This window comes from Electrophorus electricus, chromosome 18 (genome assembly GCF_013358815.1).
Source record: "Electrophorus electricus isolate fEleEle1 chromosome 18, fEleEle1.pri, whole genome shotgun sequence".
Classification (NCBI taxonomy): domain Eukaryota; kingdom Metazoa; phylum Chordata; class Actinopteri; order Gymnotiformes; family Gymnotidae; genus Electrophorus; species Electrophorus electricus.
This window is the reverse complement of record NC_049552.1, coordinates 4,216,690-4,231,689: the sequence shown is the minus strand read 5'-3', so window position 1 is coordinate 4,231,689 and position 15,000 is coordinate 4,216,690. Positions and strand designations below refer to the sequence as shown.

The 15,000-nt window shown below is 46.4% G+C and overlaps 3 protein-coding genes and 1 long non-coding RNA gene across 7 annotated transcripts in view; 2 read left to right on the top strand and 2 right to left on the bottom strand.

Moving 5' to 3' along the window:
* adgrd1 (adhesion G protein-coupled receptor D1) overlaps window positions 1-4,686 on the top strand; it is a 62,391-nt gene extending 57,705 nt beyond the window's left edge. For both annotated transcript variants that reach the window (XM_035536264.1, XM_035536263.1), the window contains 2 exons: window positions 392-484; window positions 663-4,686. In XM_035536264.1, coding sequence (XP_035392157.1) covers window positions 392-484; window positions 663-758 — 189 coding nt within the window. In that variant the 3' untranslated portion in view covers window positions 759-4,686. The remainder of the gene's footprint in view (window positions 1-391; window positions 485-662) is intronic.
* Window positions 4,687-5,523: 837 nt separating this feature from the next.
* Window positions 5,524-7,440, bottom strand: LOC113584872. 2 transcript variants are annotated; one of them, XM_027022065.2, is made up of 2 exons: window positions 7,161-7,440; window positions 5,524-5,987 (listed from the first exon to the last, which is right to left on the bottom strand). In XM_027022065.2, the coding sequence occupies exons 1-2, from the start codon at window positions 7,416-7,418 to the stop codon at window positions 5,526-5,528; spliced, it is 720 nt and encodes a 239-aa protein (XP_026877866.2). In that variant the 5' UTR covers window positions 7,419-7,440; the 3' UTR covers window positions 5,524-5,525. The 2 variants fall into 2 exon arrangements, with proteins under 2 accessions (XP_026877866.2, XP_026877867.2); XM_027022066.2 differs by having other exon boundaries at window positions 5,524-5,984.
* Window positions 7,199-15,000, top strand: part of ulk1a (unc-51 like autophagy activating kinase 1a) — a 16,723-nt gene continuing 8,921 nt past the window's right edge. The window contains exons 1-8 of one of the 2 annotated variants that reach the window (XM_027022064.2): window positions 7,199-7,726; window positions 7,914-8,006; window positions 8,102-8,143; window positions 10,429-10,461; window positions 10,806-10,842; window positions 12,681-12,854; window positions 13,310-13,383; window positions 14,035-14,136. In XM_027022064.2, the coding sequence (XP_026877865.2) occupies window positions 7,637-7,726; window positions 7,914-8,006; window positions 8,102-8,143; window positions 10,429-10,461; window positions 10,806-10,842; window positions 12,681-12,854; window positions 13,310-13,383; window positions 14,035-14,136 (645 nt within the window). In that variant the 5' untranslated portion in view covers window positions 7,199-7,636. The remainder of the gene's footprint in view (window positions 7,727-7,913; window positions 8,007-8,101; window positions 8,144-10,428; window positions 10,462-10,805; window positions 10,843-12,680; window positions 12,855-13,309; window positions 13,384-14,034; window positions 14,137-15,000) is intronic. The other variant, XM_027022063.2, reaches the window with a different exon arrangement.
* Window positions 11,480-12,066, bottom strand: LOC113584873. The gene is made up of 2 exons (XR_003411446.1): window positions 11,858-12,066; window positions 11,480-11,701 (listed from the first exon to the last, which is right to left on the bottom strand). It is a non-coding gene; the product is annotated as an uncharacterized LOC113584873 (long non-coding RNA).

The window sequence follows — 15,000 nt, the reverse complement described above, 5'->3', positions numbered from 1 at the left end:
TCCCTTGTATTCCTACTGTATTCCCACTGTATTCCCCCTGTATTCCCCATGTATTTCCACTGTATTTCCCCCATATTCCCCATGTATTCCCATGTATTTCCAATGTTTTTCACCTGTATTCCTCATGTATTCCCACCATATTCCCCATGTATTTCCACTGTATTGCTACTGTATTCCCCATGTATTCTCAGTGTATTCCCACTGTATACCCCCTGCATTCCTCATGTATTCCTCCTGTATTCCCACTGTATTCCCCATTTATTCCCACTGTAGTTCCCCTGTATTCCCACTGTATTCCCACTGTATCCCCCGCTGTATTCCCCCTGAATTCTCGGAGATGGAGTAGATGTGTTGACACCATGAATGCTCAGGACACATTTCCTCTGCCCAGGTGAGAGCCGCCTTCAAGCACAAGACCAAAGTGTGGTCCCTAACCAGCAGCTCCATCCGCAACATCAACGTCAAGCCCTTCAACTCAGACATCGTGAGTGCATGCTGGGAAAGGCTCGGCCACCGTCCGCCCATCTGCACAGTCACCGACGCCCTCTGTTGTGCTTTGTGCCCGTCTGCTGTGTTCTGCCGTTGGCCGCCCTGTAAGGGTCAGGCAGGGTGTGACAGACATGCCCGACCGCTCAGTGCCCCCTTTCTTCTATCTCTGACAGATGAACGGTAACAAAGTGGGAGGGAGCCCCACCAAGATGAACACGTGGGACAAGAGCACCAACTCAGCCAATCGCATCGACCTGTCGGCAGTCTAAGAGTTGAGCGGCACAGCGGACGGCCAATGGCAGCTCAGCAACAGGACTTGGCACGGACAGCAGAAATAGCGTTTTCGCTCAGACACACTGGCTGTTTTGGCCACAGTTCTTTCCTCATGTGGCCCCAAGGTTTGGAGAACTTCTCCCGGGACCTGAGAGAATCTGCTGGTTCTGCCAGCTGGTAGCTGTGTTGGTAGCTGTGTTGGTAGTTGTGTTGGTAGCTGTGCTGGTAGCTGTGCTGGTAGCTGTGTTGTACTCGACTCTGATGTCCCTCCCACCTCACTCCTCAAACATTAACAGGGTTTAGATCAGTAATACGTTACAGATGAAAACACAAGATTCGTGTTGGATGAGTGTGCTCTGTTAAAATACAAAATGTTCTCCTTCTAGTATTCTAGTAATTCTAGTAACTGTTGTATTCCACTGTTGTCTACTACTTGATACTAAACTGTGATGCAAGATATTTGCTGGGGAAGCGAACTCTCCAACAGAGAGCCTATTACAGCACTCTCTCCTGCTCTGATCCAATGAACCACCAAAACATTAGGCCTGTGTGACATATAGACATTATAGCTGTTTCCGTCAGGCCTGTGTGACATATAGACCTTCTAGCTGTTTCCATCAGGCCTGTGTGACATATAGACCTTCTTATATTTTCCATCAGGCCTGTGTGACATATAGACCTTCTAATATTTTCCATCAGGCCTGTGTGACATATAGACCTGCTAGCTATTTTCATCAGGCCTGTGTGACATATAGACCTTCTATCAGTATCCAACAGACCTGGATGACATATAGACCTTCTACCAGTTTCCATCACGCCTGTGTGACATATAGACCTTCTAATATTTTCCATCAGGCCTGTGTGACATATAGACCTTCTAATATTTTCCATCAGGCGTGTGTGACATATAGACCTTCTAGAAGGTTCCATCAGGCCTGTGTGACATATAGACCTTCTAGCAGTTTCCATCAGGCCTGTGTGACATATAGACCTTCTAGCAGTTTCCATCAGGCGTGTGTGACATATAGAACTTCTAATATTTTCCATCAGGCCTTTGTGACATATAGACCTTCTAGCAGTTTCCATCAGACCTGGGTGACATATAGACCTTCTACCAGTTTCCATCAGACCTGTGTGACATATAGACCTTCTAGCTGTTTCCATCAGGCCTGTGTGACAATAAGAACTTCTAGATGTTTCTATTAGGCCTGTGTGACATAGACCTTCTACCAGTTTCCATCAGACATGTGTGACATATAGACCTTTTAGCTGTTTCCATCAGGCCTGTGTGACATATAGAACTTCTAATATTTTCCATCAGGCCTTTGTGACATATAGACCTTCTAGCAGTTTCCATCAGACCTGGGTGACATATAGACCTTCTACCAGTTTCCATCAGACCTGTGTGATATATAGACCTTCTAGCTGTTTCCATCAGGCCTGTGTGACAATAAGAACTTCTAGATGTTTCTATCAGGCCTGTGTGACATAGACCTTCTAGCAGTTTCCATCAGGTCTGGGTGACATATAGACCTTCTAGCAGTTTCCATCAGACATGTGTGACATATAGACCTTTTAGCTGTTTCCATCAGGCCTGTGTGACATATAGAACTTCTAATATTTTCCATCAGGCCTTTGTGACATATAGACCTTCTAGCAGTTTCCATCAGACCTGGGTGACATATAGACCTTCTACCAGTTTCCATCAGACCTGTGTGATATATAGACCTTCTAGCTGTTTCCATCAGGCCTGTGTGACAATAAGAACTTCTAGATGTTTCTATCAGGCCTGTGTGACATAGACCTTCTAGCAGTTTCCATCAGACCTGGGTGACATATAGACCTTCTACCAGTTTCCATCAGACATGTGTGACATATAGACCTTTTAGCTGTTTCCATCAGGCCTGTGTGACATATAGACCTTCTAGCAGTTCACTCTCAGTGTCGTGTGAGCATATACCCGCTGCAGTGGACCCAGTGACACAGCACCTGACACCACACACACAGCCCAGTGTGTCTCCTCCCATGTGCTCGTAGAGAAAAATGGTTTATGTAATTGTGGAACTCGCTGGGTCCGTTTTTTCCCTCACTCTTATGATGTTCTCGTCCTCCAGAAATGTCCCACACCATAAATGGTCTTAATGCAGCTTTTGCAATGAAGCTCATCAAATGTTCAGCCTCGTGGAGAATCCAGACTTGTGCAAGTCACATTTTAACATACTTCAAATCTATAAGGTTCCCAGCTATGAGTTAAGACCCTAACCCTAACTCTATACAGAGGAGGACGCTCGGACACCAGCTGTCACTGAACAGGTCCAAACACTGAACACTGGACAGGCTCTCCGATCAGTCATCATGGCGTCACGATGTTGTTGAACAGTAATATGTGAAATCACTCATTCATTGATTTACTGTGACTGTGTATGAGTCTTTTAAATGGTTGTCCAGGTTGATGCTGGATGCTGACACCACCATGAGAAACTCGATATATCAGGATATCAGTACATCCCATATTTCCATTGAATTTCATTGAAATGAAAACGATAGTTGAAATAGTGAAAGTGAGGAGTGGATCTTTGTCATTAAGACATGCTTCACCGCTCATTCTGAATGGAACACTTCTGCTCTGGCAAATCACTCTCACAGTCAGTGCTCGGCAATCAGAAGTCAGTGGTCAGTAGTCAGTAGCTTCCCAAATCATTTGAGCCTCGTTTTCCCATGCGGACGCTCTGTTATTCCCAGTAAAGTAAACCAAGTGTATGTTCAGGCTTGGTGTCCACCTCTAGGGCTCTTTCTACCCTCTGCTTGTGTACGCATTTGTCATCGTCAGTAAAATGATTCCCATTGCAATTCAGTACATTCTGAATCGTTAGGTCAGTACCTACTTAATACTCTGGCCAAATGCTGGTGGGAAAACAGCTCCCAGCTGAGGGAATGTCACACTGAGGACCTGTGAAATGTGACAGGCTTAGTATCCAGGCTCGGGTCACGAGGTCGGAATTCACCCTCTAAGAGCTTGCTACATCTGTAGAGCTCCGCTAAGATGACAGCGTGACACGTTAAAAAAACGCGGCGGGTGGGTCGCCACGTAGCCGTCTCAGATCTGTCCGAAGGCTAGCTAGTAACGGCGCAGATGCTCCGCGGCACTTTTTTCAGGAAAAAAGTCCAGCTTCCGAGCCAGAATGGAACTGGAATGGGGGGGTTTCCAATGGAAGTCAAAGTTCTTCATCTACATTCAGTTATTACACTCGAACAGCTGCCTTGTACCATAGTTATTTAAGGTGTTAAATTATGTAACATTGTATTTTGCTTTGTTTTTTGGTTGTTGTTTTTGTTGTATTTGTTTGCTTATTTTACTCTGGAGAATTCTCCTAAAAGGGACATTCAGTGTTTCGCACCATTTCATGTGCGGCCTTTATGTTTAGTGTAGATGTAAGGTGTGAAGTGTGCCATCGCATCACTCCTCACTCCTAACAGACAGACGATATGTCTGCTCGCCGTCACGTGATCCGCCTCTGCTGACGGACACGCGCGTGGCCGGGTTGAAGGAAACAGGGATGCGGTATGAAGGCCACGCTCCACGTCTGCAGGGAGCGCACACACGCGGACCTCAGACTCGTCACGCTGAGACGTAAGGCACGCAGGGAGGAGAACACGACGACAGTAGTGATGATGGGGAGGGAGCTCTGTGTGTTTTGAGTTTTGTCTGTGTACAGACGTCAGAGCTGTTTGGAAGACCAACCACGTGAGTCAGGTGCCTTCTCCGAAGCCTCGGTTCTTTTTCTTACTGTACTGTCTGTCATAGAAATAGAGTTTTGGTTTATGGTTGTTTATTTGTTTGTCTGTGTTTAATCCTGACAAAGAAAGTGAGACTTACACTCTTCCATTAAAGTGAACAAAAATAAAGCTCGATGTATAGCAGTACTGGGACTCTGATTTTTTTAAACTGGTAAGAGAGGGAAAGAATAACCTAGAGCCAAATAAGTAAGACAATTAGATTGTGTGTGATACTGGTGATACTGGAAATCTATGACAAGATCCGCCAAAATATGTGTGTGTGTGTGTGTGTGTGTCACTGGACGAAGCAGACAGTGTTAATAGGTTACTGATTCCCCTGGCACTGTTACAGTGACATACGTTTTTCACTCTCTGGGATCGTTGCATCTGGGAACTCTTACATTGATAAGGTAGCATTCCTGTGTCCTACAGGATCCAACGTTTTAATGTTCAGAAGAAAATTAATGGGGAAGATTGTAACACACACCTACCCCTATTCTGCAGCCCAGCACAGATGTTAGACAGCAGCCAGACTTTAGATGGCAGTACACACCTACCAGTATTCTGTATACGTTCTGTCTCTCCTCAGGCTAGATAACTGACAGGGGTAATTTAATATTTGTAAATTACAGTGTAATTTAATATTTGTAAATTACAGTGTAATTAATATTTGTAAATTACAGTGTAATTGAATATTTGTAAATTACAGTGTGTCTTTCACTTTTGTCATGAGTGGAGTGTACTGGTCTCATGTAAAGCAATGCTGTGGTAGTTCAGTGGTAAACTCTTGACTATTAATCAGAAGGTTGCCAGTTCAAGCCCCACCGATGCCAAGTTGCCACTGGTGGGCCCCCGAGCAAGACACTTAATCCTCTGTTGTGTTCAGTTAGAACTGTAAGTCAGCTAAATGGCGTAAAGTGATACCAAAACCTATAACAGTGATGCAACCACATGAGAAGAGAGACATGAGGTGAACCACAGCAGTTTCAGCCTTGTTGCTGGAGTAACATTTGGGATGATGCTTTATTCAGATTTGTGCCCCTCCTCTGGCATTTAACCTGCTCTGTAATGGCAGCGTTTCCTCCTGATCCAGTCATTTTTTTCTCTGATCTCTGACCATTGCCACCAACTTGCTCTGCTGTGCTCGTCACCTCAGCTCCTGCACCAAGGCTGCAGAGTGCTGGCAGGGCAGAACCAGACCACAGCTCCTCTGTCCTGAAGACGCCGCACAGCTCCTCTGTCCTGAAGACGTCGCACAGCCCCTCTGTCCTGAAGACGCCGCACAGCTCCCCTGTCCTGAAGACGCCGCACAGCTCCCCTGTCCTGAAGACGTCGCACAGCCCCTCTGTCCTGAAGACGCCGTACGGCCCCTCTGTCCTGAAGACGTCGCACAGCTCCTCTGTCCTGAAGACGTCGCACAGCTCCTCTGTCCTGAAGACACCACCCTGCTGCAGCCAATAATTCATGTGGAATAAATAACAAGAAAAACAAAATGATGTAAACAAACGTTGTTTAAAGTAGGCTAACGTGTAATTAAAATGTGATGTACAAACACAGAACTTGCGGATTGTAAAGTAAATGTCATTTATTTGCATAATTTTCTTGATCACAGCGTATTTCACCTTCTGTAGTTTTAAGGTAACTATAGATTTGTACACACGCGCGTAACATTGTATTTAAACATAACATACTCTTGCATACCGGTCCGTGAGAGGCTTATCATTCATTATTCTGAATATATTTTTAGACTAAACTACGGCCATCTTACGTCGCGTGCCCTAAAGCGCGCGTGCACGTGGCGTGCACTTTTGACATTCCAAGTACGGACCTGGCGAAGCAACTATGTTAAAGAGCGAATACAAGCAAAACTGAATTCAGCTTTCACTTTATGTTAATGTGTTAGACTGGTTTTATGAACCCAGCAAATGTCTAGTTGAACTACTTAAGCAACCTGAAAGCGTGCCCCCCAGACCGATGCAGCATATAGCAACTAGGTGCATAACTGTAATATGACTATTGACTTTAAGCCTTTAAACCTTGTATATACGTTGCAAATGGGAAATAAAAGTAGATTGAACTTCAGGCCTGTTTTTTTCTGATGTACAGATGAGTTGCTACACTGATAAATCGCTATAAACCGGGATGTCTTAAATTCTCCGTTCACGCAAACAAAACACGTTTGGGAGGTTTTCATTAGCAAAAGCTCACCAAACTCGCCTGGCAGTGAAACGGAGCGCAAACACAACTCGCTTTCATGTGCTTTTCAAACACAACTCGCTTTTCACAACTCGCTTTTCACTCGCTTTTACCTCCTGTCGTTATCTCTTATCGGCTGATTCTTCTGCACGTTTGGGATAAAAGCGTGACAAGAACGTCTTATCAGAGGACTCTGAGTGGCCTCTGTAGACACCGCTTTATACTCTTTATATATTTATTTAGAATAAAATGACAATTTACGATTTGATCGTGTTTGATTATATACCTAGTTTTTTTGTTTGTTTGTTTGTCTGCTTTACATGATCCGTGCTGTACTTAAGTCGGCGTGCTGTTCATATATTATAAATGTCTAATAAAGTATGTGGTGTGTTTGGCCGGTGCGCGCAGAGGAGGAGCGACGTTACCTTGGCGCGCGTGCCCGAGGCGTGCGCACGCCCGCGGTCCCAGCCGTGGCGTTGGTGGCGCGGGACCTTTGTTCGGATCAGGCAGTTCGGGGAGTAAAAACGCCACCGGTGCAGAAGTGTCGTTTCAGCGGGCGCTGGCGCATAGTTTTCCAAAGCTGGGCGTGCAGATCCGAAGCCTTTGGTGCAGGCAGACCCGGTTTGGCGCGGAGCGTGGGGCGCTGAACACACTCGGGTTTGGGTTTTCCAGCGTCCTGCCATGGCGTGTTTGGCTAGGAGGACGTACCCCCACCGTCCTGCCACCGATTGCTGGTGCGTAACGCAATAACGATCATGACTTCTGCGGAGGGTAGTTTCTGGGAACGCCTGCCCGGTGAAAGCACGACAGGAGGGCAACTTTACTGCGCCAGAAAAGTCGTCAGGTGCAGGACCTCGACGTGTTGATTTCACTTTTTTGTCTTTTAAACCTTTTTAAACCGATGGAGAGCGTCGGAAAATTCGAGTTTAACAGGAAGGATTTAATCGGACACGGCGCGTTTGCGGTGGTGTTCAAGGGAAAACACAAAGAGGTAAAAGGCTTGAACAAAACCTGGTATGTCTGGTGTAATGCGCCCTTCATCGGAGCTGACTTAATCAGTGGGAATAAACTAAAAGTACAGCAGTCAGGACAGGAGGGATTATTGTGCTGCAACTGTTGTTGATAGTGTCGTCTTTTTCTTGTTTTACTTATGCAACTGCTTGTATTCCTCTGAGCAGAAACGGGATGTTGAAGTGGCCGTGAAGTGTATAAATAGGAAGAATCTGGCCAAGTCGCAGTCGCTCTTGGGGAAAGAAATCAATATATTAAAGGTATGTGCAGAGACCATGCTGTCACACAAGTACACCGCAGTGTCCGGTAGGACAATTTTCACTACAATTATGATTTACCTTTTTTTGTCTGCTAGGAGCTGAAACATGAGAACATCGTCACTTTACTGGACTTTCAGGTATGTCCGCTATCATAGTTCAACTGTGATCAAAAAACGATCGGATAAGATGTTCAAGAGGTTAGTGCTTAATGCTTAGCGTTAAAGTTTTTAATAAGGAACTTGAAGAACTGATTGTTCTGAGGAAGGCTTGATTATGAACGTTGATCTGTGAATCACACATGGCGGAGTGTTGATGTTGTGCGGAGTCGCGGTCGTTGATTGGTTAAAAATGGCTCCACCAAATGACGCCACAGCCAGACTCGTGGAAGTAGAACAAGGAACCGGAGAAGTACCTTAAAGCATTGAGCAGACTGACTGTGTGTGTGTGTGTGTGTGTGTGTGTGTGTGTGTGTGTGTGTGTGTGTGTGTGTGTGTGTGTGTAAAGGATCATTGCAGTGCCCATATCATCTCAGCTAGTCAGTTGATGACTCAGAGCCACCTGTCACTGGTCACTTGTATGGTGTTGTATCTACATTATCTACACTAGAAGCCAGAATGTTCACGCAAGCTTTTTACACAACACGGAGCTCAATTTAGACGCTTTGTATGTAGGCTAGTAATAATTAGCATATTTCTCATTTCCATGGCTCAGCTCCTTTTGAATACAGTCAATTACAATAGTCTTTTGTAAGACATATAATGGCCAAGTAGGTAAATAAGCCCAGTGACCCTTTGGAGACTTCTCCCACCTACAAGGTCCGCAGGCCAGCCCTTCTGTCATTTGCATACAGGGCTTTGATGTTAACTAGGCTGTGAATAGGAAATCCAGACAGTAACGCCGTTGGTTCAGCCACAGGTGGCTGGCGGTGAGATGTCTTGCGGGACTGCCGAGTCGCGTGCAGACTTAACAATGGTCACCTGAATTTCGAGCTCTTGATTGCTATTTGCTATATGTGAGGCCGTGTCCTGGTTTTTGTTGCGAGAGCGGGGCGGAGAGAACACTCTCGCCACAGCAACCTTCTGCATTGTTCTCATGGCCGTCACACACAAATAATTTAGAAATGGCTGTCCTGTCCCTCGCTGTGCACGCCCCGGAGGACTTGATCGTTACACGGCGCGTGATCCGTCTTTAAGGGACGCCGGGACGCCATTTTCTAGGCCTCCCTGCAGAATTCCTCTTCCGGCAGGCTCACGCCTCATGGTGGAAGGTGGTTGTTGCCGTGTGGTAGCGGGTGCCCACGGCCCCTCCTGGAGGGGAGGGGCCAGGTGAGGGATCCGCCCCTCCCCCTGCTGTGCGCATCAGCTGGCAGCCTGCTGGGCTGGCCCACATGGAATAATGGAGAAGTTCCACCCCGCTGGGCCTTAGTCAGCAGAAACTTTGCCCTGCCTTCTTCCACTGGTGCCAAATGCCTGCGTCTCTGATGGAGACTTGTTTGAATCCTGTGGGCAATTTTGTTGTTGTGGTGGTGGTGTTTTATTTATTTTACATCAGTCAGTGTGTTCCAGTTCCCATAGTGGAGCCCCTTTCTTCGGATGCGGTTGAATTAATTTTTTTTATGTGTTGTGGTTGTTGAGACTGCTCAGATCATTCAGAGTCAGTGGAGCAGTTTTATGGTTTTACTTTAAGTGGATGTAACCCAAGAGCCGAAAGCGCCAGCAGGAGACTCACTGTAACTGGCTGACCAGTATGAAGCAGAGGCTTCAGATTATCAAGAGCTTCCCTGCTGAAAGGCCCATTATGTCAGCGCTGTGCTAGGGAATCCAGAGATGACCCTGGACTGGCTGTGTGGTTTATAATGGAGCGGGGGGGGGGGGGGGGGGTCCAGTTAGGTCAATCCACATGGTATATACGTCAGGCTACTGAGAGAAAGCTAAGGTAATGCTGGAGGTCGGTGTTAGGAGCCCGTGTCGGAGGGCTGGACCACTGACTGTCCTGGTGGGATTCCAGGCAGGTCTCATAAACATGGGACCCTTCAAGAAATATCCGTGATGCGCTTTGATCAAAATACCACAGGGATCGTGCCCCAGATTTCCCTTCTCACATTTTCTCATTCTGCTCTCACGTTAGTCATGTGACAGGTACTGATCCCTCTTTCAGTAAAAGTTTGGCTGGCAGACCCATGCTGTACTGACCAAGGTCAGAAGAGCAGTCCGGCTCAAAGAATTTAGCATAAAAGCACTCCAGATTACCCCCCCCACACACACACACACACACACTGTTTTTTTTCAAATGTCTCCCTTAATTCTCTTTAAAGAGAAACATGTCAACCCTGTATGCTGTGTGTAGAGAGCAGAGGTCATGGTTCACAGTTCATGTTATTGTACTGTCCTCTAATACTCTGCATCTTTAATTTTCTAAACAGGAAATTTCTGGATGCGTCTACCTCATCATGGAAGTAAGTCAGAGGTCTCTCACACACACACACACACACACACACATAAATATTTATTTATGTGTGTGTGTGAGTGTATTTGCAGGTCTGGGTATAAGTGTAGGGATTTAAAACAACACTTTCTATATCCCTCAGCATCAAAACAGATAACATGTAAAGAGCTGAGTAGCGTTTCTCAAAGATCATGTTTCACACAACACTGTAGTTATGCGCCATTCGCATTCAGTTGGAAATGACCTCAGCAACGAGGCTACCGTGCCACTGGCCTCTCTGAGGCCTTCAACACACTCATCGTGGGGTGTGGGTCTTTTTCCTCTGGGCTGACGTTTGGTCTTCTTCCTCCGCAGTTCTGCAATGGCGGAGACCTTGCGGATTACCTGCACGGTGAGTGGAACCAGCTGGGAAAGTTTCGGAGTTCAGCCGGGTAAATTACGGAATCCCGCTAAAGTAACGGGTCGCGGTATTTACCTCTTGACATTTGTGGAAATAGCCCAATGTTCCAGCAAGGCACGGTTCCCACACGCTAGCCTGAGCTCAGAAGAGGGAGGGGAGTTTTAGCACTGTTATTGTAATATTGACACGTACTACGTTTTCATGCCGCTTAGCCCAAGCAGCCGCAGTGGTATCAACCCTCCTCGATGAACGTCAGTCTTTTTTTGTGCGGAATCACAGTCGTGTAGAGTGTGACAAACCAACACAAAAGAAAAGCAAAACTGACAAAACAAGGCTAAAAGGTACTAGAACCACATTTTTAAAAAAAATAAACAGAACAAGATGGAGGGCAACTAAAAACACTACAGACAGTAAACATTAGAGAAGGGCGAGGATATATATACAAGTAAGATGGAGGGAAGAACTGCTGAACAAAATGAACTGGGTGAGTGGATAGAACTAGTTGCAGGTGATGGGCGGAGAAATGGGGCAGAGACAGGAGACAAAACAGAAAGTAGGTGGCTGAGGCGACGGATTGGAGCGGTGCAGACGCCGTGGAGCGCGGAGAGACAGACGGGGAACACCGTGGTCGTGTCTGATCGCACAGCATTGTTTATTCGAGTGAAAACGACATCTTAAACCTGATTTGATTTTGCTCTCAGAAATCTTTTGGGCATCTTTATATCACGAGTACAATCGTCCAACAAAGAGCTCTCGCTGTCGGCGTGGAAGTGACACCCAGGACTTCTGAAAATCAGCTCCACTCACAAACACCCTTCTAAAAATGGAGAGTCATTAAAAATACCCTCACCTACACACACACAGAGGGAGAGAGAGAGAGACACACACGAACACAACATATTATGGAAAGGCTCTGTTAGATACACCATACAGATTCAAGGGCAGGTTGTGTTTACCGTATCAGCATAGCCTGCGCTATTTTAGCCCCTCTGCAGGTCTCACCTACCTCAGCCGCATTACCAGAGACTTCCAGGAAACGGGTATATGTTTCTCCCCCTCTTAGACCCCTCCATTGTGGGGGTGAGATGGCCATGGCACAGCTCAGTGAAACACAGTCGACACCCTGACCTCATTCACTCCTCCATCTGCCAATCTCTCCTTTCCTGTGGTGGAAAAACACTAGACCTAAAGATATGGCATCGGGAGAGCTGGGACAGCAGGGGGCGGGGCTTCAGGCGAGCGCTGGGCCTGGTGAGGAGAGGGGCGGGGCTTCAGAGTACTGGGTCTGGTGATGGGAGGAGCTTAGATGAAAAGTGTATAGCAGTGTTGGCCTTCACAAACAGACTTTGTAAGTGCCTAAAAGTAGTGCTTACCCCACTTTCATATTTCACCTATAATTAAATGACATTTAATTATATACATCTCTCTGATGCTGCTCCTGAACGTAGAAACCCCAAGTATAATCTCATTCTGGCCACTGTCTGCTTGCCTTTCACTGGTGCCTGTTTCTGCCCACCGTTACTACGGTTACTCATGCTGTTAGTCCTGTTTCTGCCCACCGTTACTAGTTACTCATGCTGTTAGTCCTGTTTCTGCCCACCGTTACTAGTTACTCATGCTGTTAGTCCTGTTTCTGCCCACCATTACTACGGTTCCCCCCCCCCCAGTTGCTACTGTGTGCTACCACCCACTCGTGAGTTCCCTTAATGTCCTCTTTATCCACCCAAAATCCATCATGTGCCTATCCGAGTGGCCGTGTCTCTGATTAAGCACCCGGACTAATCTCTCCTGGCCCCCTGTTAACCCCCTTCCCTGCTCTGCCCACACAGCAAAAGGCTGCCTGAGCGAGCGCACTGTCCGAAGCTTCCTCGTGCAAATCGCTGCTGCCATGGCTGTGCTGAGGATCAAGGGTGTTGTGCACAGAGACCTGAAGCCCCAGAACATCCTCCTGTCCCACGGTGGCAGCTGCCGGTCTGATCCCAGCAACATCTGCATCAAACTGGGTGAGTGAGGCCTCGTCACACAACCTTGCAACAAGCTGCCCTGCTCCTATGCACAGAAACGTGCCCACGTTATACTGATTATTATCACTGTAATACAATAACCTTGATGTTAGATAATGTTAAATGTGAGCAGTTTGCTGAAACTGAAGATATCAAATGATCTACATTCTGATTGGGCTGTTTTGTTTTAAAAGTTTGTTTAGATGAATTTGCCTTTTCAAAGTTGTCCAGGAGGGATAATTGAATTAAATTATACTCTGTGAGTTTAAAAGGATTTGTTTATATGACTTATCTAATTAAGGAAAGTAGGCTAATCATGCAGTTAATCAATTATTCAGTAATGAAAGAATGAAATAATGTGATATATTTCTCTCTCTCTCTCTCTCTCCATCCCTCTCCCCCTCTCCCCCTCTCTCCCTCTCTCTCTCTCTCTCTCTCTCTCTCGCTGTGTCTAGCTGACTTTGGGTTTGCGCGGTACCTGCAGGGGAACACCATGGCTGCTACGCTCTGTGGTTCTCCGCTGTACATGGTGAGTTATCTCCAGCTCTCTCCCCGAGCTGTTCCCTGCTCTTCCACAGCTCTGTAGCCTACGCAGGCGCGGGGCGCGTGCACCAGATACAAACTATAGCTATAACCTCCTCTATATGTGCATTCCTCCCTTCCAGTGGGTGGGCTATCTTTTTTCCCTCATCCTCAGGCCTTCTACCAGAGGCCTGCAGTATTTGTGCCGTTCCCGGGACCACACTCTCCTGTACTGTGTTGTCATTTTAGGGGTCGCTATTTCTTCTTTCAATCCCAGGGGTTTTTTCAACCTCTCATAGTCCTTCCTCTGGAGGTTTCCATCATTCGGGACGCCCACATCTGTCCCACACCGATTCCGCTCTTTTCTGCATCTTGTCTACTAGCTCAGTGCCTGCTTGGTTTGTCACTACTTGATTATCTTGTCCGGATCCGGAGGTCCCACAGGATCTTACCTTGTTCTTTGTGGGACCTCTCTTTGTGGTGGACCTAGAGGTGACCAGCTCTACTTTTTATTACACACACACACACACACACACACACACACACACACACACACACACACACACACACACACACACAAACACATCTGATATGCCCTTTTGATGTATTTTGAGTATATTATGGTTAGCACGCTAACAGTTCTTGTTGTTGTTGGAAGGCCCCTGAAGTGATCATGTCTCAGAATTATGATGCCAAAGCTGATCTGTGGAGTGTAGGAACTATCATCTTCCAGTGCCTGACCGGCAAAGCACCCTTTCAGGTAACACACACACACACACACACACACACACACACACACACACAACAGCATTAATTGATCCACCCATAGATGTACATGGCTCAGCTTGGTTGGAATGGAAACACAAGCAGGTGTTACGAGACAAAGTGTGCCCACAATAATCTGTCATGGAGGCTAATGTGCAGCTGACCCTAGTGTGTGACCTTTGGGAGCTTGGATAGGTTTCCTTTAGGAACTGTCCATTAAGTCTTAGGGCAAAGACAATAAATGAACTGTTTGAGAAGATTCTTGCCAGCTTTTGTGGTTTCATGGCAGGCAAAAATATTTGTCCCGCTGCACTAGAAAAAGCGGATTCCCAAATGAAAGCACAGTGGACAGTGGAGAACATTTTCCCTGTGTGTGTGTGTGTGTGTGTGTGTGAAAACACTCTGCCCCCAGATCCCTCTGGAGCGTTCTTCTTACAAAACAACAGTGGGGTGGGCACATGGGCTTATTTACTCCAGAGCACCCGTCTGGGAAATAGGACTGTGACACTATTTCCCAATCATTTGATAAACACATGAGCCAGGCAGACACACACACACACATACACACATCTGCCATTTTTAAACATGACTGTGAAAGCCTCCAGACGTTTGGCCTGGTCTGTTTGGGTAGGGACATAAACACTCCCACTCAAGAGACATGTCCTTAAAACCACCTTCAAACAAGTATTTCAAACAATATGGAGATTTCATTTGACTACTAGGGGCAATTCTATGCAAATTTAAAAGTTAAAGAACTTTGGAAGATTTTTTTGGGGGGGGGGGATTAAATCCTTTTGACTGAATGAGTAAACTGCTAATATGACTTGATTTATGAGTTTACAGGTACTGCATTTTATAC